Source organism: Bubalus kerabau, chromosome 6, assembly GCF_029407905.1.
Source record: "Bubalus kerabau isolate K-KA32 ecotype Philippines breed swamp buffalo chromosome 6, PCC_UOA_SB_1v2, whole genome shotgun sequence".
NCBI classification, from domain to species: domain Eukaryota; kingdom Metazoa; phylum Chordata; class Mammalia; order Artiodactyla; family Bovidae; genus Bubalus; species Bubalus kerabau.
Window position 1 is genome coordinate 60,734,297 of NC_073629.1, and position 23,407 is coordinate 60,757,703.

A 23,407-nucleotide genomic window follows, 5' to 3' on the forward strand; every position below is an offset into this window, starting at 1 on the left:
TGGATGTGAGAGTTGGACTGTGAAGAAGGCTGAGCGCCGAAGAATTGATGCTTTTGAACTGTGGTGTTGGAGAAGACTCTTGAGAGTCCCTTGGACTGCAAGGAGATCCAACCAGTCCATTCTGAAGGAGATCAGTCCAGGGATTTCTTTGGAAGGAATGATGCTAAAGCTGAAACTCCAGTACTTTGGCCACCTCATGCGAAGAGTTGACTCATTGGAAAAGACTGATGCTGGGAGGGATTGGGGGCAGAAGGAGAAGGGGACGACAGAGGATGAGATGGCTGGATGGCATCACTGACTCGATGGACGTGAGTCTGAGTGAACTCTGGGAGTTGGTGATGGACAGGGAGGCCTGGCGTGCTGCGATTCATGGGGTCGCAAAGAGTCGGACACGACTGAGTGACCGATCTGATCTGATCTGATCTGTGCTATTTTAGTAGCTATAGTGAAGCTGTTGTATCCCTAAATAATGCAAACTATCACTTCCCCTTTCTGAAATGTATTGCTAATAAGGTGAAAGTTGACAGTGATCAAATGATGACTTTGAAATTAGGTACTTTCTTCTGAGTAAACTGAAGCCATAATTAAGCATTAACTCATTCAACAAAGGACAACTCAGTGTCCTGTCACGTGCCAAGTGCTGTTCAGGAGAATGTAGCAAAGCTGGTAGCAGAGGTAGATTGAAAACATTCTGTAAGCCCAGGATTCCTGTTCTCCGAGTCACTGACTGTACGTAGCCTTGATTCATTAAAAAAGGAACCTCTTATTGGAATGCTGAATCTTTTTGTAAGTACAATGTATTTTTTCTAACCTAGATGATAGATAATTAAGTTGGTAATTCAAACAGGTAGCCCAGAAACAGATTAAAATATTCATAAGATATTAATACCTGATAAATATGACATTTCAAATCAATGGAGTAAAGATAAATTTCCCCATAAATGATACTAAAACAATCAATGATTTGTAAGAAAATGAAGTTGGAGCATTCTCTCTCACCCTATTCAAAAACAAATTCTAGAAAATGCTGTTGTTTTTTACATGTGATATGATTATACAGAGTGATCAAATGATGTATGTGTCTGATAGTAGTACTATTTATGAATTAGGTGAAACTATTTTGTGTTTTAAGGGTGTCATGCTCAATTGTGTTTATAAATTTCAAGTAAAAATATTTGACAACAAGAAAGCCAGTGTAATAATAATAAGTTGCAAACTGTATTGAAAAAAATTTAAAAGCTTTTACATGTTGATATTAGACTAAAGGGGTCTGAAAATTTGTCTGTTGGGTTGTAACATGCTAACCATTCATTGGACTATCTGTTTGATACATGTGCTATTGCTTAAGAAACTGCATCAAAGAAAAATAAAAAGAAACCTAGAAATGTGGATCAACTTTGGAATGTAGAATTGTTGTTGTTCAGTCACTAAGTCATATCTGACTCTTTGCGACCTCATGGACGCGAGCGCACCTGGTTCCTCTATCCTCCACTATCTCCTGGAGTTTCCTCAAATCCATATCCATTGAGTTGGTGATGCTATCTAACCATCTCATCTTCTGGCACCCGCTTCTCCTTCTGCCTTCAATCTTTCCCAACATCAGGGTCTTTTCCAGTCAGTTCTATGCATCAGGTGGCCAAAGTATTGGTGCTTCAGCTTCAGCATCAGTCCTTCCAATGAATATTCAGGCTTGATGTCCTTTAGGATTGACTTGTTTGATCTCCTTGCAGTCCAAGGGACTCTCGAGTCTTTTACAGCACCACAATTCGAAAGCATCAATTCGTTGGCACTCAACCTTTCTTTATGGTCCAACTCTTATGTCTGTACCTGATTACTGGAAAAACCATAGCTTTGACAATATGGACCTTTGTCAGCAAAATCATGCCTCTACTTTTTAATATGCTGTCTAGATTTGTCATAGTTTTCTTTCCAAAGAGCAAGCATCTTTTAATATCATGGCTGCAGTCACTGTCCACAGTGTATTTTGAGCCCAAGTAGAATTAGGTATTATTAAAAGTTACCCACTCAGAGGGCCAAGAACTTAACTAATTTAACATCTAGATGTGCATTAATCAGAACTATCTTTCTTTGGACTATGATTATAGTCAATAATTATTGGATGGCTATATCAGTTCAGTCCCCTGGAAAACAGACATATGACAGAGTTAGAAGTGAAAGAAATTTCTGAGGAAAGACATACAAGAAAGATAAAGGTGGAGAGAGTTTGAGCAGGCAGGAAGAGCCTTCTGACTGGAGCTGGTCTGACACCAGTGAATGGAAAACAGGAGGACTGGGGAGGAAGAAGTTCAGACTAGAGAAGTTCTGAGTAAGACCTGTCAGGCTGATTGGGAGCCCAGAACACAAGTTGCTTGTGAGAGCGATCACAATGGGCAGAAATAGCTTCCCTCTGGTATCCCAGCCATGCTCAACCTTGGCCAAGAGCAGTCTGGGGAGCACCTAAACTTGGCTTGAAGTTGTAAAATCATTGATCCTCAATGGGGATGCTGTCAGCTAACTGCACTCTTAGAGATTAGTTGATTCAAATGGCATATCTCCAAGGCTGCCACAATGGTTGTGTGTGATAAAATTTAGTGTGACAAACATTTATTGGTTGCCAACTTTGTACAAGAACTATACTGGACACTGTTGGGGATTTTGAGAGTTGTTCATTCATTCATTCATTTATTTGCTCATCAAAACATGTACTTAACAATATTGATTGAGAGACTACAATGTCCCAAGCACAGTTCTAAATGTGGAATGCACAAGACTCATTTAAATCTCTTAATTTCATTTTAGAAACCATTGTTGAAATATATATTTTACTTTTTCCATTCTAGTATCAAAGCTTTTGCTAGTTGCTCATTAGAATGTTGTGAAACTCTCAGATTAGAATGCCACACACACACAAACGCTTCCACATACCTTATTTAAAAACTTCCTTAATGGGTGTAAAATTTAAAGGTCAATGATGTGGGACTAAACTACTGAAAATAATCCTCACTAGGTGAAAACTGAATCAGCTAATCTTACTTAATGTCATGTTGTGGTAACTTCACACTAGCGTAATGTAGCCTTCTCCCAAGAATGCAGTTGTAAGGACTATACCTGAAGTATGAAAATATGACAGTGATGGTGGGTGGTGAAGAATGCCAAATTTTCTGAAGAGCTTTTTCTCTGATATCAAGTAGTGGTAAAAAGGTTGTATTATACTTACATTTATTTTAGGATTCTAAGAAATCCTTGTTTATCAAGTATTTCTTCTCTAAATAACAGTTTTAAAAATACCTACAGTAGCTGCTTCTGCATGGATTTTGATGTTCTTTTTTTTTAATTTTATTTTATTTAACTTTACAATATTGTATTGGTTTTGCCATATATCGAAATGAATCTGCCACAGGTATACATGTGTTCCCTATCCTGAACCCTCCTCCCTCCTCCCTCCCCATACCATCCCTCTGATGTTCTTATTTTCTATCTCTTTTTCACTTGGGCTCACACGGATGCTGTACAGGCCGTTCATTTTGCATCAGCAAAGATGCCTTTACCCTATAGCCTTGGCTGCTGCATGCATCATTAGTGCAGCATGTAGTGATTTTAATGTTATTTCTAAACCTCCCTCACCTCATGCCATTATTTTAATTTAGGACCAACTGTTCAGCCATATGGAGCAGTTTGTCATTCAACATCTGTATGTACTTGCAAAATATGAATTTGTCTGTGTGCTTTATGCTTTCAAATGAGCTATATTTCATATGGAAAAGACATACCTTTTCATTTTATTAATGCTTTCATTGACTGAATCTCCCATTTATTTTTTCCCTTGGAGAGCTTAATGTTGGATCATGATGCTTTTAAAAGTCACAATGTCAGGAAACGGATACCATATTCTATAAGTTAGCCTCACTTGAGTCCACAGATAAACACAAAGGGCACCTTGCTGGCCACTTGTTTTTGTGTTTCACAAATTATTCATCTTCCATCCATTTGCTTCTAACCCCAAAGCACCCAGAAAACCAAATAGCATTGCAAATAGTACTGACACTAATTTACCTCATTCCAGTCTGATTTCTTGCCTGTTTTCTGCCTTCCTAAAAGTATTCAGTTGGTGTTTTGCTAGAGGTGCAGGCATTGTCTCCCCATCTGTGTGGCTTTTTAAGCAAACTGGTCCCTGATGGATTCCATGGCTCTGCTGGAGGGCACGCCTGCATAGCCTAGTATGTACACAGTGACTCCACCCATCTTCTCAAGTATTGCTTGACTGAAGGTGAATCTGAATCTAAGCAGAGACAGTTTGATTATCTTCTGATTTTGCTGTTGTCCCCTGGACAGATCAAATTAATTATGAAGTATTGCTGGGTAGTGGTTAAGAACAAGGGTGCAGCTACAATGCTATCCATTACCTAATTGTGTGATCTTGGGTAAGTTACTTATCTTTTCTATGCCTGAATTTTCTCACCTATAAAATGAGATCCAAACACTTTCAAAACTAAAACATTTTTCAAAACTATTAGGTAGCAAAATCTAACCCACCTGAACTCTTTCAGTGACAATAACATGACAGGAAGTTATTTTTGTTTGTCTCTTGCTTTGAGTATTCACATGTTTTCCTGTAGAAATATAATGTTTATGATTGTGGAATCTAGCCTCAAGATTTTTGAAAGAAATTATGGACAAGTCATATCTATCTCAATGTTTTTATTTTGAGTATTAAATGAATTGCTATCTGTAAAAGTGATTAGAACAGTGCTTTGTCCATTGTAAGCCCTCAATAAGTGTTAGCTCTGATTTTTACCTTGTGGACATAGGTTTCAGTTCCTTGCAGGGAGCATTTTCACTAAGACAAACACCTACTAAGTGCTAGACCTGTCTTGAGCCTTGGGGACCTGGTAGGTATAATTCTTTTTTTTATGTAGCTGACAATCTCCATTAACTCACAGGAAATTAAAATAAAGTGAGATAATTATTAATAGTAGAAGAATTGGGCATTAAGGGACCATAAGGTATTTAGTGACAGGTAAAGGTCTCCCTGAAGAAGTAATGTTTGAGGTAAAACATGGAAATTCACCAGGTGAACACAGGCAGTGGAGAGTCTATATGAAGACTCAGAGGAGAGATGAAGGGTTTGGGCTCTTGATCCCTTGGTTTTTATTCTCTTATGGTTTCCAAATTACAGGTCTCTCTAAAGCACTCCTTTCTCCAGGACCAGAGCTTGAAGTTGAAAGCCAAAGGAAGCAAAAGAGAATGTATCTTTCCAGTAGGCACTCTGGCAAAGAAGAAACAAATTTGTGGGTTGCCCAGACCATGCTAGTCCCACAGTCAGGGAAATCACCCCTCAGGCAGTGATGTTTGCTGGCAGCAAGAGGCCCGAAGGCCTATCCATCTTCATGTTGGAGGAAACATTAGGAGTGCAGCAGCTGCATTCCCCACCCCTAACTCTCTGACCACTTTCTGAAGTTGCTGCTTTTAGCCATGTGTTTTGGCTTCCCAGGTGGTTCAGTGATAAAGAATCCACCTGCCAATGCAGGAGATGCGGGTTTGATCCCTGGGTCAGGAAGATCCCCTGAAGAAGGAAATGGCAACCCGTTCCAGTATTCTTGCCTGGGAAATCCCATGGACCGAAGAGCCTGGTAAGCTATAGTCCGTGGGGTCACAAAAGAATTGAAGACTTATTAACTAAAACAACAAATAATAACAGCAAGGCTAGTATATTAGGCCATCATGCTTTAAAATTCCATCAAAATTAAGAATAAAACATAAACAGAGTAGTGGCCAAGAGAGTCTCCTCTAAGTGATCTTCTAGGGCCATACCTGGCACGGATCAAGCAGCCTGTACATGCGATTCACCCTCCTCTTTGGCTCTTAGGCATCATATGCATTTCACTGTGCACATATTCAGAAAGAAATGAAATACCTAGCATCTCAAATGCTATGTCACTTTGTGTGCATGGGTGCTTAGCCACTTCAATAGTGTCCAACTCTTTGTGACCCCATAGACTATAGCCTGCCAGGCTCCTCTGTCCATGGAATTTTCCTGGCAAGAATACTCAAGTGGGTTGCTTTGTCCTGCTCTAGCGGATCTTCTCCACCCAGGGATCAAACTTGCATTTCCTATCATTTCCTATGTCTCCTGCATTGCAGGCAGATTCTTTTACCACTGAGCTAGTGGGGAAGGCTTCTGTTACTTTAAAGTTGAATAATTAATAATAGAATACAAAATGAAGATAGTTAACATTTTTTAACACTTTAATTTCATTTATTATATAGAACTCATATTTATTCTTAAAACCAGTTTATGGATTATCTTTGCTACTTTTTAAAATTCTTCCTGCATTATGACTTTTGGGTGAATTATTACTCACTAATACATAGAAAGGAGGAAGAAAAATTGAGAAGAGCATTGATTAAAATTCACCATTTACTGCTAGTATTGATTCTTGTATCACATCAATCATAAGTCCTGTTTTCCACATTAAAAATATAAGAGGTTAAACTATTAGCTCAACTGCAATTGTAAAAAAAAAAAAGGTGTGAATTAATGTCTGATGTGCATATTTTATCAGTATTATTGTGAATAATTCATATTAAAAATTTAAAATCCCTCTTCATAATTAAGGTTTCATTATCTGTAATAACAAGGTTTTCTGGGACAATTTTTTTCACAAGCTGCTTTATTACAGATGGCATTATCTTTCCTCATTCTTCTCCCCTTCAACCCACACACCCCTGATCCCTTTGCCGTTTACATACTGTTCCCACTTCACAGTAAAAGAAGCTGAAGCAGGGACGGCACTGTGGTGTTTACACAACTAGTGTGAGAAGCTGTAGTTGATATTCTTCTATAAATAAAATGTTATTTGGAGATATTTTTTCCTAAATTGATTTTTAAACATATGTTGATTCTAAATTTGCCTTCATCAGAGAGAACTAATATCACTTCTTTAAATATGGCTGTTTTAAAGAGAAACAAATTAAATTCTTCTATCTGCTTCCAATTCTCTTATACATTTGTGCCTATGGGAAAAAATCGTATCTTCTCTCAGCCTTTATGTTTGAAAGTTGTTCTTTTTTCATCTTTTACTGTCATATTTACAGTCAGTTCCTTATATTAGATGAATAAAATAAATGAAAAATTTACTTTGGTGGATTGAAATTAGGATACTATATTTGTGATATTTACTTTTTAAGAAAACATTTCATTGGAAATTTGTGAATTGAAAAAATATTAAATATGTCAAACTAGACAAAGTAGCTTTCTGGGATTTATACTTTTTTAGAATATCTAGCAGCAGCAGGATTTTAGTTGTGTAGAATTAGATTAATCCTAGCCATTGTTTTGTGATACTCTCTCATTACTGGTCCATATATGGCCTGCTTTTATTAAATAGTGTTCTTAAGTTACTGTACCATTTGTGAACCCAACACCCAAATTAAGGATTTTGGCAATAACCTATGATCTTATCAAATGACTCCCTTCCTATCCCCCTGGCCCTTCATGTCTCAGGTAGCCATTTTCTGGAATTTGGTATTCCTCAGTCCCCCCCTCCTTTTTTTAATATGATTTTATTATATCTATGTGTATTCCTCATAAGTATTTTAAAAATTTAACTATTTCTCTTATATAAAAAGTTTCACCTTGTATGTATTGACTGGTATGTATTTTGTAAAAACTTAACCTATAATAATTAAGATGCTCTATGTTATGTGCCCTTTTATTTCATTCAACTGCTGTATAAAAGTCTTAAGGGAATGAGCCTATGACTATTTATTTATTCACTTTCTCACTGATGGAGGGTTAGGTTTTCTTCAGGTGTCTACAGTTATGACCAGTTGTATGAACATTCTTGTACATGCTCTTGCTTTTAACCTATGAGAGATTTTCTCTTAGGAATAAACTTGCTGGGTCATAGGATATATACATTTTCAACTTTAGGAGTTAATGCCCAGCTAATATTTTCTGGTTTGTACTCCTGCCAGTTTTGTTTGAGATACTATAGATCCATATTTCTCCAATACTTGGTATTGTCAGACTTTTAATTTTTGTCAATTAAATGGATAGAAAATGATATCTAATTATACTCTCAATTTTTATTCTTTATGTTTACTGGGCATATTTTTCTTCTTTTGTGACTTATGTATTTTTGTCCATTTTTTTCTGTTAATTTGTTGGTGTGTATATTAACAATTGGTTAGGCATTCATTATATATTCCTGATACTATTATTTGGTTAGATGTATATGTTTTGAATGTATTTTCCTAGCTTGTAACTTGATCTTTTATTGCCTTTAAGATATCTTTTGATGTCCAGAGTTCTTAATTTTAGTATAATCAAAATCTGTTAATATTTTATATTCTATACTTTTTTGTTATTTAAGTAATCTTTTTCTAACCCATGATAAAAGATATTCACTTATACTTCCCACTAAGATATTTAATGGCTTATTTTTCAAACTTCAAGCCCTAATCACTGTAGAGTTGATTTTTGTGGACTGAGTAAAGTAATGATTTCAGCTTCAGCTATTTTTTCAAGAATATTACTATTTAAAAAAATCTGTTTATTGATTTACTTTAAATTTAACTTAAATTTAATTTTTAAATTTAATGTCTTCTTACTCTAATGGTCAGACTTGCCACTTATGTCATATATCAAAGTTTCATAAATACTGGATCTATTTCTGGACTTTTCATTCTGTGCTGTCTTTTAGTGAATAAGTGAGTCAGTATGTGTGTGTGTAGTCATATTTGAATTAAATATATTCATCTTTGAATTTTAGACACATACCTATACACCTAGATTTTTAAATATTTTGGTTTTTGCACTAGGTTTTGGACATAGTAAAAACAAGTGTCCGCACAGTTCTTCCACGTATCTGGAAGGTACCTGATGTTGAGGAAGTGAATTTGTATAGGATTTTCAACCGAGTTTTTAATCGCTTACTCTGGAGTCATGGCCAAGGTCTGTGGAACTGTTTTTGTGATTCAGGGTAAGTTTTAAGTTATTTTCTATTACTTTCATTCTTTTTAATCTTTTACTATTTAATTATAAAGATAGCCCAATCAAATGGCTGAATTTCTTTACTCTCTTAAAATGTGGTTTAGTAACTGCATATAAGTTTCAGTGCTTAACTATAATTTATAATATTTAAGCTGATGTAGATGAGATGGTGGTTGTGAACACAATACCACTAATTTGAATTCAATGGAGAGAAAGTATTCCCAATGAAAAAACTCAATTACATCAGTATCCTTATGGTTCTTCTGCTGTTTCCTTTATGTAACCATCTTCCAAAAGCATGGCTACACTCCTGCTCCTTTCCAGACTTTCAGTCCTGTCAAAGCTGTTGTGACTCACTGTCATTTCGTCCTCAAGGTATCTAAAGCCAAGCATTCCCTACCTCCCTTTTATTTGTAAATGGCTTCCCTTCTGGACTTCCCAAAATCCCATTATTACTCTCCCAGTCATACAGGTTTGGTATCTCAGGGGCATCCATGTCCTTTTTCTCCTTCATTGTCTTTTCAGCCATGGGCTAATCTTGTTAGTTTTTCTATCACATCCCCACTGTAGCTACTGTAGATTATTTTTCATTTTTCTTAACAGTTCTCAATTATTTAATTCAAGATTGTTCTTCATTGTTCCTAACAGTTTTCTAGTATTTACTTGATAATTTAAATACTTTTGTAGATATAGTGCTGAATTTGATACAGTCCCTGCCCTCAAGAGGCTTCCAGGGGTAGCTCAAACAGTAAGGAATCTGCCAGCAGTGCGGGAGATCTAGGTTCGATCTCTGGGTTGGGAAGATCCCCTGGAGAAGGAAATGGCAACCCACTGCAGTATTCTTGCCTGGAGAATCCCATGGACAGAGGAGCCTGATAGGCTACAGTGCATGGGGTCACAAAGAGTCGGACATGACTGAGTGACTAACACTGCCCTCAAGAGACTTAAAAACGATAATAGCTAATGCTATACCACTTATTCGGAGAAGGCAATGGCACCCTACTCCAGTACTCTTGCCTGGAAAATCCCATGGACAGAGGAGCCCAGTAGGCTGCAGTCCATGGGGTCGCGAAGAGTCGGACACAACTGAGTGACTTCACTTTCACTTTTCACTTTCATGCCTTGGAGAAGGAAATGGCAACCCACTCCAGCGTTCTTGCCTGGAGAATCCCAGGGACGGGGGAGCCTGGTGGGCTGCCGTCTTTGGGGTCGCACAGAGTCGGACATGACTGAAGCAACGCAGCATACCACTTATTATGTGCCAGGCATTGTTCTAAGCACTGTGCATGTACTAATTGATTTAATCCACATAACATCTCTTTGAAGCAGGTTTTATGATTATCTTCATTTTAGAGATAAAGAAACTGAGGCACATATAGGTACTAAGGACCTAGTGCGACTGAGATTTGAACTCAGGCAGCCTGGCCCCAGTCTTCATTCTGTTAATCAATAAACTCTGCTGTCTCTAATAGACAAAATAAGATACATGAAAAGTCATGATTATGAAAGAGACACAAAGTATTGTAGGATTTCAGATATAATGAGCCTTTAAGGGAGAAAGGCTAAGTGAAATTGATAGATTCCTAGGCATTTTTGCCTCTAGTTTTTTGTTTCCCTTATCCATCCTAATGTCACAGTAATTTCCTAAAATCTAATCATTTCCTTCATTTATTGTTAATGTCTAGATTTCTTATTTAAAGATACAAGACTCTCTAATATGCTAAATCTCTTATTATTTTTCCTTTCGTCTCTCTCATTACTCTCCTACTTTTTTTTTAATTTTATTTTATTTTTAAACTTTACATAATTGTATTAGTTTTGCCAAATATCAAAATGAATCCGCCTCCCCCCAAACAAATTGATTATTTTTCAAATATCTTAAAATTTTTCTTTTTTCTTTCTTCCAACTATTAATGTCAATGAGTATCTGATTGGACTGCCTTCTACAAACCCATTTATCCAATCTCCTCTCCATTATATGAATCCCATGTAAAGACCCAGACTATGTCTTTTTTGGGTAAAACCTTAACAGCCTTTCTAGTCTGAAATGATCTGAATGTCCTCTGTTTAAATATTCAAATCATCTAGTACTGAATCATTTATACCATTTGTAGACTTATTCTCACCACCATAATTTTCCTCAGCTATCATTCACCAGCAGGGAGAATCCATAAGGTGCTCTGGATGGTGATGAAATCTGAGAATAGTCTTGGCTATAAATTATTTCTACTGAGACTTAAATAAAACATTTGAACTGTACTCCATGACCCTTGGAGAAGGCGATGGCACCCCACTCCAGTACTCTTGCCTGGCAAATCCCATGGACAGAGGAGCCTGGTGGGCTGCAGCCCATGGGGTTGTGAAGAGTCGGACACGACTGAGTGACTTCACTTTCACTTTTCACTTTCATGCATTGGAGAAGGAAATGGCAACCCACTCCAGTGTTCTTGCCTGGAGAACCCCAGGGACGGGGGAGCCTGGTGGGCTGCCGTTTATGGGGTCGCACAGAGTCAGACATGACTGAAGCGACTTAGCAGCAGCGGCAGCAGCCATGACCCTTAGTTGCTGACTATCTACAGAATTTCTCTTATCTTAAATCATAGAGATTTTTCTTTCTGTTTGTTGATCCATTGGTTGGAATGTTGAACATGAATTTCAGCTTCTCTTCACAAATGGAAGACAGTGAGATAGTCAGCTATTGAAATGGGTGCTGGCGACTCTATTTTGGTAATTTACTTCGACTCCATTCAGAATCCTTTCTTCTTGTACCTGGAACAGTACTCCACTCACATTTCTCTGGTGGTGTCTATTACTACTGGTAATGATAATGAAAGTAAATAACATTTTTTGAAGGATTACTAAATGTCTGATACTGTTTTATATATTAAATATTTTTAGAATTGCACTATAATATTTTTAGTAAACTATTATTATTATTCTCATTGTATAGATGAAAAAATTGAAGCATAAAGTATATAACTTGCCCAAATTTTCATAGTGAGCTTGCATTTAAACTCAGGTTGTGTGAGTCAAGAGTCCAAGTTCTTAACTCTCTGCTTTATTCATGCTTCTCAAAGCAGCATTGCCAGTGGTTGCCAAGCTTGCTGTGTTGCAAGCCCTGTAAGCACTAGCCAAATCCTCAACCCATCAAACTGAGCAGATGGAGCAGGAATAGCTCTGCATCGGATTTGACCTCCTCTCTCTAACCATTTCTTTAAAAACTTGGTGGTTTGTAGAGATGAGTTTTATACCAGATTTCATTTTATACCTTTACAAGTGACATTCCTCGGGTTCCTTAATTTAATGAAGTCAGATAATTCTGTGTGTGTGTTTGGTTGGCACTTTGAATCCAGGATAGTTCTACTTTTTCTTTGAATCATGTCCAGTCAATGTATACTTTAACCTTTGATCTAACAACCTAGCGGTCTAGGTAAAAAATCTACTCTAAGCTTAGTTCTAAAGGAATGATTTTAATAAAAGGTGCAGCTTTCACAGTTAGGTATAAAACTCTTGGAAAAAATATAATCCAAATAACTCTGAACCACCTTGATTCCTGCCACTGCCTGTCTCAACTCCCAATAATAAATCAAAATGAATAAACCATTCCCTGTCCACATCTCAAAACATCAAATAATGTGGATGTTTGTCATTGGTTTTCTGACAGTTGGCCCAGGGGTTTTGCTGATGCACTGAATAGAAAACATGCTCACCCTTTTCTCTTGCTCTTTCAGGCTGCTGAAGCCCATGCCCAGGGACTCTTTTAATCACAAGCAGCCTGGGAGTGCTATTCAGAATGATGCTCCACATTATGACTGTGTCCTCTCCAAGGGAATAGCTCTTGGAATTTTCATAAATAAAATTATCCACCACATTTTACTGAGATAGGGCAAGCCTGGGTGCTATGGGACTTAAACTTGGGCCATAGAGCTCACAAGAGGTGTCCAAGGGAAGTAACATTGCAGCTTAGACTTGCAGGAGGAGGAAGAAGAGGAGGCAGGGGCCTTATGGGAGAAGGAATGTATTATTTGGAAAAACCCCATCTTCACTCAAAATCCTGGTGTGTAAACCTTAGAGAAAAGAATCTAGTTTAGACTGTTTAGTCAAAGACATTTTCTTATGGAAATTCATCATAGAAATGCTTTCTATTTTTATTTGTTTTATTTTTTAACAATCTTGGGGGAAGAAATTGTAAGGAATATTCTAAGGCAAGGGTCTGCTTCTAGGCTGAATTATATGCCTATGTGAAAATGTATGCATATCATATATGCTACTTATTAATAAAATGATGTGACTGTTACCGTCCTCTATCACTTTAGTTGGATGTTGTGTTGTTAGTATTTTTCAGCTCATTAATCTTTCTGAGCTGATATCCAGTTGGTGATGTCCAGTTTTTTGTTTTTTTTTTACTTTCTTCTTTTTGCTACTTAACTTTGGGATCCTCGATCATTCATTAGGGCTCCAGAGGAAAAAGAAATGAATTGTTTGTTGTTTTTTTTTTAGATAGCTGCTTTATTAAATATTTTTCATGAAAAAGGTGGTGAAAATTATTGGATTACTGGCTAATATGTGGCTTTTCAAGTTTCTGGATTTCATTAATGATTCCCCTTTGTTACCAGGAGGTTATTCAGTATTCTGTATCTTATTGTTATATTATTTTAAGATGTCATTTGAAGTTGTTACTTTTAATATTTCTCTGAGGATTCAGGAGTGCCAGAGAGAACTTTTTAACCATTTAATTTTCCTTTCTGAATTCGTGGATTTTGGTCCTCCCATTTCCTTGGAATTTCGATTCAGAAAGCAGGCAGATAAGACCCTGAGTTCTTTGATAAAGGCATTAGTGTCATAAATTATTCTCCATCCTTTCACTTACTTCAAATTTTTTGTGTTAGTATTGAAAATTGAGATACTGTAGTGTTCTAGAGGGATTTCACATTACTCAGCTGTGCCAGGTGGCAGGTTAGGAGATTGGGGACACAGTTCTTAAACACAAGAAGAATAGGTTTCTTTTCTGCAGAGGGGTACCATTAGCCTAGTGCCAAGCAAAGCAAGTCCTGGTCATTTTCTTTTTTATTTATGAGTGACTCTGGCATTCTGACACTTAAATATGGATTAATAGTGTAGAATGTAGCCTTTGGTCAGTGGTAGTGAACATACACAGCAAAATTCGGTAGAGAACCTTGTCATGTTTATTTTCAGTTTTTAAGAAACAATGACAGAATGAAAAGCCAAAGCTGCCCATATTATAACTCACATATTACTCAGAATGTTATGTCAAATTAAGGTGTTATATTGATAAAAGAAGCTCATTTGTCTTTCTTCCATTTTGTTTGTTCTTTTCTTACTTCAAGTCAGGAAAACAAAAATTACCATGATGTAAGTGATCTGATAGTGAATCTAATCAAATGGCTCCAAAGTATTAAAATAGAAATATATTCTTATTCAGAAGAGAGGGTGGTGATGGAGGTAGGCTTTTATGGAAATAACTAGAACCCCAGGGAAGAGAATGTAAAAGTGCTCAGTCAAGAGTCAGAACATTTTCTTTGTGTATTTACATTCATATGAAACTGTAATTTCTCTGAACCCAGTCATGTAAGACTTGCTAGGCCAAGACATAAACAAGTTCCCTTATTAATTGGCATTCTCCAATATTTTTCTTGATCACATAAAGTAAATTGGTGACATATATGTGTATATATATACAAATATAGATATATAGACATGTATGTCATATCTAGTTTTTCTTACATTTAGTAATAAAATAAAAATTTAGAGTTAACTAACATATTACTGTTTCTTGAATGAAAATAACATTTAATCCCTTTTAAATAATAAAAACTGTATTATATAATTAGCCCTGAACATCTCAGAACATAGAAGAAAGTTTATTTCTTTCAGTCTACTTAATTTGAATCTTATTCCCTTTAAGAAAATATGTCATTCACTGATGACATGCTGTCTTTTTGGGACCATGTTTCTCCTGAAAAAATAAACAATAGACTTTCTACTAAAAAATACCTTTATGAGTTCCTACAGCATTTTTAAAAAATTCCAAAGATATCAAATATCCACAGAAGATTGAAAATGGAGTCTTTGAATTTCCCATTGGGAAATGCAGTTCTTCAGAAAAATATTTTTCTTAATATATTTTTTCTTTCTTAAAATCTAGTCTTTTCTTTCTCTGAGGATTAAGTGAATTGGTTTATGTAAAATGAGACTTGAACCATTACCAAGTCTCAAAGCAAACTTTCCCCTTGAAGCTTGAAAGGAGTTTCAGTTACACTAAGGAAATCAGTCTCTCTCTCTCTTTTCTGATGCTGGGGGGGGTAGTAACATGTTTTCTCATTTGGGTCATAACAGTCAACTTAGGAATTGTGAACACATATATATGTGTACACACACACACACGCACACGGACACACACACACACGTGCGCTCACTCAAGTTTACCAAGGCACTGTGTACTACCGCGTGCTGTGTGCTAAGCTGAGTGTGCTGAAGGACACTGCCTTTGGAACTGTGACAGGGCAGCACTTGTTGAGATTCATTACTTCTACAGTACAGAGCGTGTGCTCTAGGAATATCATGGACATAATTACATATGAACATGTTTTGAAAGCGGTGGTCATAATCATGGGATTAATCTAAATTTTGTTGGTTCAGAGAGATCACAAATTAAGTTACAGTGACCTTTTAATCTGTGGAATCATCATTAATATAAAAATAAATATAGCTTCCCAGAAAATCTGTATTTCTAGAATACCTAAGTTTTGAGAAATTAGTTCAGTGTTTTACAATTCCTTCAATGTAAAGTAACTCAGTTTTTAGGAGCTGTTGGGAAACCATCCTGTTAGCTACTCAGAGCTGGCATCAGTTAAATCTTTAAAGATAGGAATTCTGTGCTGTATTTTTTTAACATAAAGATTACCTTTAATTTGCATATTTACTAGATAACTTTAACCATCTGTAGTCATTTCATATATGTGAGGCCATTTATACTTTTTCTTTATTGGTTTGTTGCTAGGTAAGTGATATTATTGGTTGCCATTTTTAACAGCCACATGAGGTCATATCTGTTTCCATGCCAACAGATCCTCTTGGGAGAGTATTTTCAATAAAAGCCCGGAAGTGGTGACTCCTTTGCAGCTTCAATGTTGCCAGCGCCTGGTCGAGCTTTGTAAACAGTGCCTGCTAGTGGTTTACAAATATGCAAGTGACTCAAGAGGATCACTCTCAGGCATTGGTACTGATTGGGGTAATTCCAGGTACTTGTTTTACATTTCCTAGATCCTGTGTGCTTTATATAAAGTAATGCTGCAACATACTTTGAAAGTGAAAGTCTCTTTTTATCTAGATGGCTAGAGAAAAGCTAAAGACTAAAAATTTATACTTGCTACTATCTACAAGATTCTTTTAACTTGAACAATCTTTACCTTTAAAAGACTGAACAAGAACAACAATCACAAACCTGAAGGTTTCAAAAATAACCAACATGGAAATGATATTATGTAACTTAACATACTTTTTTTTCAAAAGCCAAGTAAGAGCATACAAAATGGTAATAAATTTAATTTTTCCCTCAGCAGTTATATTTTGTCTTTTTCCTCTATCCTAATATAGTTGAGAAGATGTCTTTAGTTTCATTTTTAATGTTCAGTATGGCTCTACTATTCCCTTTATCACCAAATAGATCTGTGGGAGGTGGATTTTAAGATCCATTTAAAAATTGGACGTTTATAAATATTGTCCAGTTAAAATAGGTAGTTTTCTAAAAATATGAAGATATTGTTTACTGCAAAGATACACAGAGTAAACAAGAAGTACATTTTAGCACTTCTCAAGACAATCGTTATTTCCCATTAGAATTAAAGACAAATGTCTTGGCTCAGATGGTAAAGAATCTGCCCACAATGCAGGAGACCAGGTTTGATCCTTGGGTAGGGAAAATTCCCTGGAGAAGGGCACGGCAACCCACACCAGCATTCTTGCCTGGAGAATTCCATGGAGAGAGGAGCCTAGCATGAGATCTCAAAGAGTTGGACATGACTGAGAGACTAACACTTTCACTTTCATGTGACTTTTAGTATGTGTAAGTTTTTGTAGTATTATTAAGAGAGAAAAGTATAAACCATGATTTTGAAAAACTAAATGATAGTCAAAAGATAATAGGATCTGGTAACAATTGAATGGCTTCCCTGGTGGCTCAGTGGCAACCATACCACCTACCAATGCAGGAGCGTGCTGAGTCATTTCAGTCGTGTCCGACTCTTTGCCACCCTTTGGACGGTAGCCCATCAGGCTCCTCCATCCATGGGATTCTTCAGGCAAGAATACTGGAGTGGATTGCCATGCTCTCCTCCAGAGGATCCTCCCAACCCAAGGATTGAACTTAAGTCTCTTTTGTCTCCTGCATTGGCAGGCAGGTTCTTTACCACTAGTGCCACCTGGGAAGGGACCGTCAGCTCAATCCCTGTGCCGGAAAGATCCCTGGAGAAGGATATGGCAACCCACTCCAGTGTTCTTGCCTGGGAAATCTCATGGACAGAGGAGCCTGGTGGGTCCAGTCCATGGGGTCATGAAAGAGTCAAACATGACTTAGTAAACAACAAACAGCAGTAACTGAATAGATGGTGAGGAAAATGAACTACCATAGCTTGGGTTTTCTTTTTGAAATATCTAGAAATTAATCTGTTTATTAAAAAATCATGGAGATATAATATAGCTAACTTTCTACAAAATTCGTCTGCAACAGCAGAATGGCTTGGAATGCTTTTCACAAAAAGTATTGAGAGAGATATGTTTAACCTTTGTTTGTCTTGTACCTGTCATTACACTATTGAGGTATAATGCAGTATCTTTAACTCTCCCCCTGCAAACAGAAGCTGATTGATTTTAAAAATGATGGAGGTAAAGTTAGACATTAATATTTAAAATACCAAAGCTGTATTTTGTAGTTTTAATGGTTTGACAGAAGCAAATTATTGAATAAAGCTCATATTATTTTATTAATATTCTCATATGATTTAAAAAAAATGATGGCCATCTTTAAGACATTACAACATATAAGTGAAGGGCCTTCTCTTTAAGAATGATACTCTGGGATCATGATCAGGAAAACCTTTAATTCTGCTCTAAGAAGGATGGTTTCAAACTCTTTAATATCACTCTTAAAAATCCAGATTTCATAACCTATTTTCTGTTGAAGGATCATGGAACTTTTATGGCTAAGAAAAATAAGATGAGTTTTGCTGGCTATTCTGGAGGAAGAAATTATACCTTACAGTTGCTTCAGTTTTTAAAATTTTCCTCCCCTTCTTTTGATTGGAAGAAATATTTCTCCCCTTGCGATCTTGAGTTATGGACCCTGATAAATGTTCAGCATGACCCCAGTATAGTGATTATAAGCTTCTTAGGGGAGAGAGGTCAGTAAACACATCCTTCATTCCTTGCCAAGTTCAGAACCATTTGAGAGAGAAATGTAGGAGTCATACAGATGATCATCAAAATGTAGCTTCATTACTGAAAAAAGCTATTGAGAGACATGATATAGATGAGAGTCACATGTTTTCTAATGTTGAATTCTAGAATTAAGTGTATCCATCCAGTCAAAGACAGAACTCTATCAACCCAAACCTTCTACTAGCACTATCCATGAAGTCTTATTCTATTAGTGTTGGGAGGAGAGCAAGTAAAAATGCATTCTTTCTGCAGATAGGCTGATACAAAAAGAGAAAGGGGCTGAGCCAAGCCTGATTGATTCCTTCTTTTAAACCTACAAACCAAATAATTTACTTCTGGTTAGAGCCCAGAAAATATATACTGATCAAAGTTTTACTTGGAAACACAAAGAGAGAGAAATGAACACGTCCTTCCAGGTAGCTCTAGTGATAAGGAATCCGTCTGCCAATGCAGGAGATGCAAGAGACGCAGATTCAACCCCTGGTTGGGAAGATCCCCTGGAGGAGGGCATGGAAACCTGCTCCAGTATTCTTGCCTGGAGAATTCCATGGATAGAAGAACCTGGTGGGCCCCAGTCCATAGGGTCACCAAGAGTTGGACATGACTGAGTGACTGAGTACATCTAATATCAAGCTATTAAAGTCCAAGTTAATGTCAGTTCAGTTCAGTTCAGTTCAGTCGCTCAGTCGTGTCCGACTCTTTGCAACCCCATGAATCACAGCACGCCAGGCCTCCCTGCCCATCACCAACTCCTGGAGTCACATTAATTAAAAAAAATGGGAAAAATGGATACACATTCTTTCCCTTGTATATTAGGAACCTATAGCATTTTACTTTATATATAGGAGTCAATTAATTTGGTATTTATTAATAGATGGACAGAATTCCAGTAAACTCTTCAAAACTCTAAAGGATGATGCCATCAAGGTGTTGCATTCAATATTTCAGTGAATCTGGAAGACCCAGCAGTGGCCACAGGACTGGAAAAGGACAATCCTCATCCCAGTTCCCAAGAAGGTACACTAAAGAATGCACTAACCATCAGATAATTTTACTCATCTCCCATGATAGTGAGGTCATGCTTCAAATCTTTTATGCTTGGTTCAGCATTACATGAACCAAGAACTTCCAGACGTCCAAGCTGGGTTTAGAAAAGGCAGAGGAGCCAGGGATCAAATTGCCAACATGTGCTGGTTCATACAGAAGGCTAGAAAATTACCAAAAAAAATCTATCTCTGTTTCATAGACTACACCAATATTAAAAAAAAACTAAGATCATGACATCCAGCCCTATTACTTCATGGCAAATAGAGAGGGAAAAGGTAGAAGCAGTGATCAATTTCCTCTTCTTGGGCTCTAAAATCATTGCGGATGGTGACTGCATCCATGATGCAGCCATGAAATCAGAAGATGTTTGCTTCTTGGCAGGAAAGTTACAACAAACCTAGAAAGTGTGTTGAAAAGCAGAGACATTACTCTGCCAACAAAGGTCTGTATAGTCAAGGCTATGGTCTTTCCAGTGGTCATGTACGGTTGTGAGAGCTGTATTGTAAAGAAGGCGGAGCGCTGAAGGATTGATGCCTTCAATCTATGATGCTGGAGAAGATTCCTGAGAGTCCCTTAGACAGCAAGAAGATCAAACCAATCATCTTAAGGGAAATCAACCCTGAATATTAATTGGAAGGACTGATGCTGACGTTGAAACTCCAGTGTTTTGGTCATTTGATCTGAACAGCTGACTCATTGGAAAAGTCCCTGATGCTGGGAAAGATTGAGGGCAGAAGGAGAAGAGGGTGTCAAAGAATGAGATGGCTGGATGGCATCACCGATGCAAGAGACATGAACTTGGGCAAACTTTGGGAGATGGTGAGGGGCAGAGAGGCCTGATGTGCTGCAGTCCATGAGGTCACGAAGAGTCAGACATGATTGGGCAACTGAATGACAATAACAACAATAGATTGATAAATTTTATTTATAAAGTATACCTAGTAAAATATAAATTTATATTTATAAGTAAGTATAAGTATAAATAGAGGGATTCCCTGGTGGCTCAGATGGTAAAGCATCTGTCCGCAATGTGGGAGACAAGGGTTTGATCCCTGGGTCAGGAAGATCCCCTGGAGAAGGAAATGGCAACCTACTCCAGTACGCTTGCCTGGAAAATTCCATGGATGGAGGAGCCTCGTGGGCTATAGTCCATGGGGTCACAAAGAGTCGGACACGAATGAGCGACTTCACTTTCACTTTCATCAGTTCACTTTCATAAGTATGCCTAATATAAATAATGGAGAGGGTATACCTAAATATTTCATGAGGAAATATATATTTGACTAATTTATCTGTAAAATTAGAACATAAAGCTCACATCAGTCATGTTAATGGACCATCTTTATCTTGCCCACACATTTGTAGGATATTAATATTTCTTAAGAATATATTAAAGGTATATGTGGCTTAAAGGTATATGTAGCACCTGTTACATGGAAAAGAGTGGCCTTCAACCTTGCAGTCTCAGAAAAATAGCAATTTAATAGACATACCAAGAACTTCCCTTGGAGAAGGCAATGGCAACCCACTCCAGTACTCTTGCCTGGAAAATCTCATGGACGGAGGAGCCTGGTAGGCTTCAGTCCATGGGGTCGCGAAGAGTCAGACACGACTGAGCGACTTCCCTTTCACTTTTCACTTTTCACTTTCATGCATTGGAGAAGGAAATGACAACCCACTCCAGTGTTCTTGCCTGGAGACTCCCAGGGACAGCAGAGCCTGGTGGGCTGCCATCTATGGGGTCGCACAGAGTTGGACACGACTGAAATGACTTAGCAGCAGAACTTCCCTGATGGTCCAGTGGTTAAGACTCCTCGCTTCCAGTGCAAGGGGCATGGGTTCCGTCCCTGGCCAGGGAACTAAAATCCTGCATGCTGTGTGGTGTGACTAAAAAAAGAAAAAAAAAATAGCCATACCAACTGAGAAGCCATTTCTCAGAGGTGGACTCATAAGTAAGCAAATCTAACTGATATTCACAGCTGGATCATTCAGTCTACCTCTGTCTCTATATCTGTATGCATATCTATATCTATATCCATATATCTAGGATACTAGAGTCTTTAGGACTAGCTCAGTATTTCACGATAGCTAGCCTTATTTTAAAGGCTTTGGGATTGCCAAACAATTTTTAGTCTCAGCATCTCTGTATTTCTATCTTTTATGTACTGAGCCTTCATATAAGCTCATTTTTGTGGCTAAAGTCATTTTTTAAATCTCTGAGTTAGAGCTTCTGCCTTTAGCAGTAGAGCACTAGGTGTTCAGACAAATCCTCCCTCTGATGTTCACAGGAAAAGCTGGACAAAATACCAACAAAACATTTGCTGTGAAAACATCGGAGAGTCAAAACCAGGTACTTGTTAGTACTGAATAGTGCTTTTGACAGACACTCGGACCTAAAAGAAAAAAGTAGGAGTTCAGGACCTGTCAAACATTGGGGCTTTGATAAACAGCATAGATTCCTACATGTAATAATATCCCAAACATTTTGCAAAGCTAAAGTTGACAGAATTACAGGGGAAAATATACAAATCTACAACCATTGAGGGAGATTTTAATATATATTTCTTAAAAGATTTAAAAACAAAGAAAATTTTAACAATATGATTAACAGATTTTAACTGTCACATAATAGTGAAGTCAATCAGAATATAATACAGTAAGCATACCTGAATCTTTTAAAAAAATCAACTAGTGGAATGATGAAACATCCAAAAAATTGAAATCATGCAAAGTATCATCACAGGCCTTTAAAAGTAACAAAATCCATCCTTTTTGGAAAGATAAAAAATAAAATCATAATGTATGTAAATGTACTTAGGTACAAAAATATTAGAAATAAAAACTTGCAGTATGTACATAAATCATTATCACAGGGAGACTTATAGACTTAAAAGAACATATTAGGGAGTGTAAGGCAAAAATTAAATGATCCATCATCTTGAATGATGACATCATAACTTTAAAGTAAACCCAAAGAATACAGGAAAAGGAAATAATAAAAACAAGAGCAGAAGTTAATAATATAATGAAGCAAACAGAATAAAGAAGATCAACATGGCAAAAGTGGGTTTTTAAAAAGACTAATAAAATTGATCACTGTTGGGACTGATCAAGAATATAAAAGAAACAATTAACATCAAGAATAGAAATAGAGACAAAACTACAGATACTACAAATATTAAAAATTTCATGCTGATAAATTTGTTAATTTATGTTAAAAAATTCCTTGAAAAACACATATTACCAAAATGACACAAGACAATATAGAAGGCTCCGATACCAAAGGCTACCATACCTTTGATACTAAAACCTGACTAGGATATTAAGGCAAAGGATAACGAAAATTCAGTCTCACTCTTGAATATAGATGCAAAAATCTTACATAAATATTAGCAAAATGAACCTAGAAACCTTAAATAGGATAATGTATCATGACTAACTTTTGTTTATTGAATCTATTTAAAGGTACAATTAAAATTAAAATGTGATCAGTGTAATTTTAGTAGAATAAAAAATCATTTAAAATACACAGACAAGTCATTTGATAGAATTCAATATATATTTTTGCTTTAAAAAATGATTAGCAGGTTAAAAACAAAAGGGGAATTCCTTAATCTAATAAAAAGTAACTACAAAACCCCTACAAGCATATACTTAATGGTGAAATGTTGAAGGCTTTTCTTTTGAGAAGAGAAACAAGACAAGATTACCTATTAACTACAACTTTTGTTTACCGTTATACTTGACCTGGCTTACTCAAGGAAGCAAGTCAAGAAAGTAAAAGGCATTGGATTTGAGAGAAAGAAATAAAACTCCTTACTAATGGTTGTGATGACATTCATAGCATTCATAATCTAAATAACTCTACAGATAAATTACTAAGAAAACCTACTAATTTTGATGAAATCA

The 23,407-nt window shown here is 36.7% G+C and overlaps 1 protein-coding gene across 5 annotated transcripts in view; it reads left to right on the forward strand.

The window, feature by feature from the left end:
- Nucleotides 1-23,407, forward strand: part of TTLL7 (tubulin tyrosine ligase like 7) — a 153,769-nt gene that overhangs the window by 115,970 nt on the left and 14,392 nt on the right. For 2 of the 5 annotated variants that reach the window (XM_055585343.1, XM_055585342.1), the window contains 2 exons: nucleotides 8,824-8,984; nucleotides 16,084-16,257. The exons of 1 other annotated variant lie outside the window; for it this stretch is intronic. In XM_055585343.1, coding sequence (XP_055441318.1) covers nucleotides 8,824-8,984; nucleotides 16,084-16,257 — 335 coding nt within the window. Of the gene's footprint in view, nucleotides 1-8,823; nucleotides 8,985-16,083; nucleotides 16,258-19,325; nucleotides 19,469-23,407 lie in introns of all 5 variants that reach the window. 2 more of the 5 variants (XR_008715833.1, XM_055585344.1) reach the window with 2 other exon arrangements.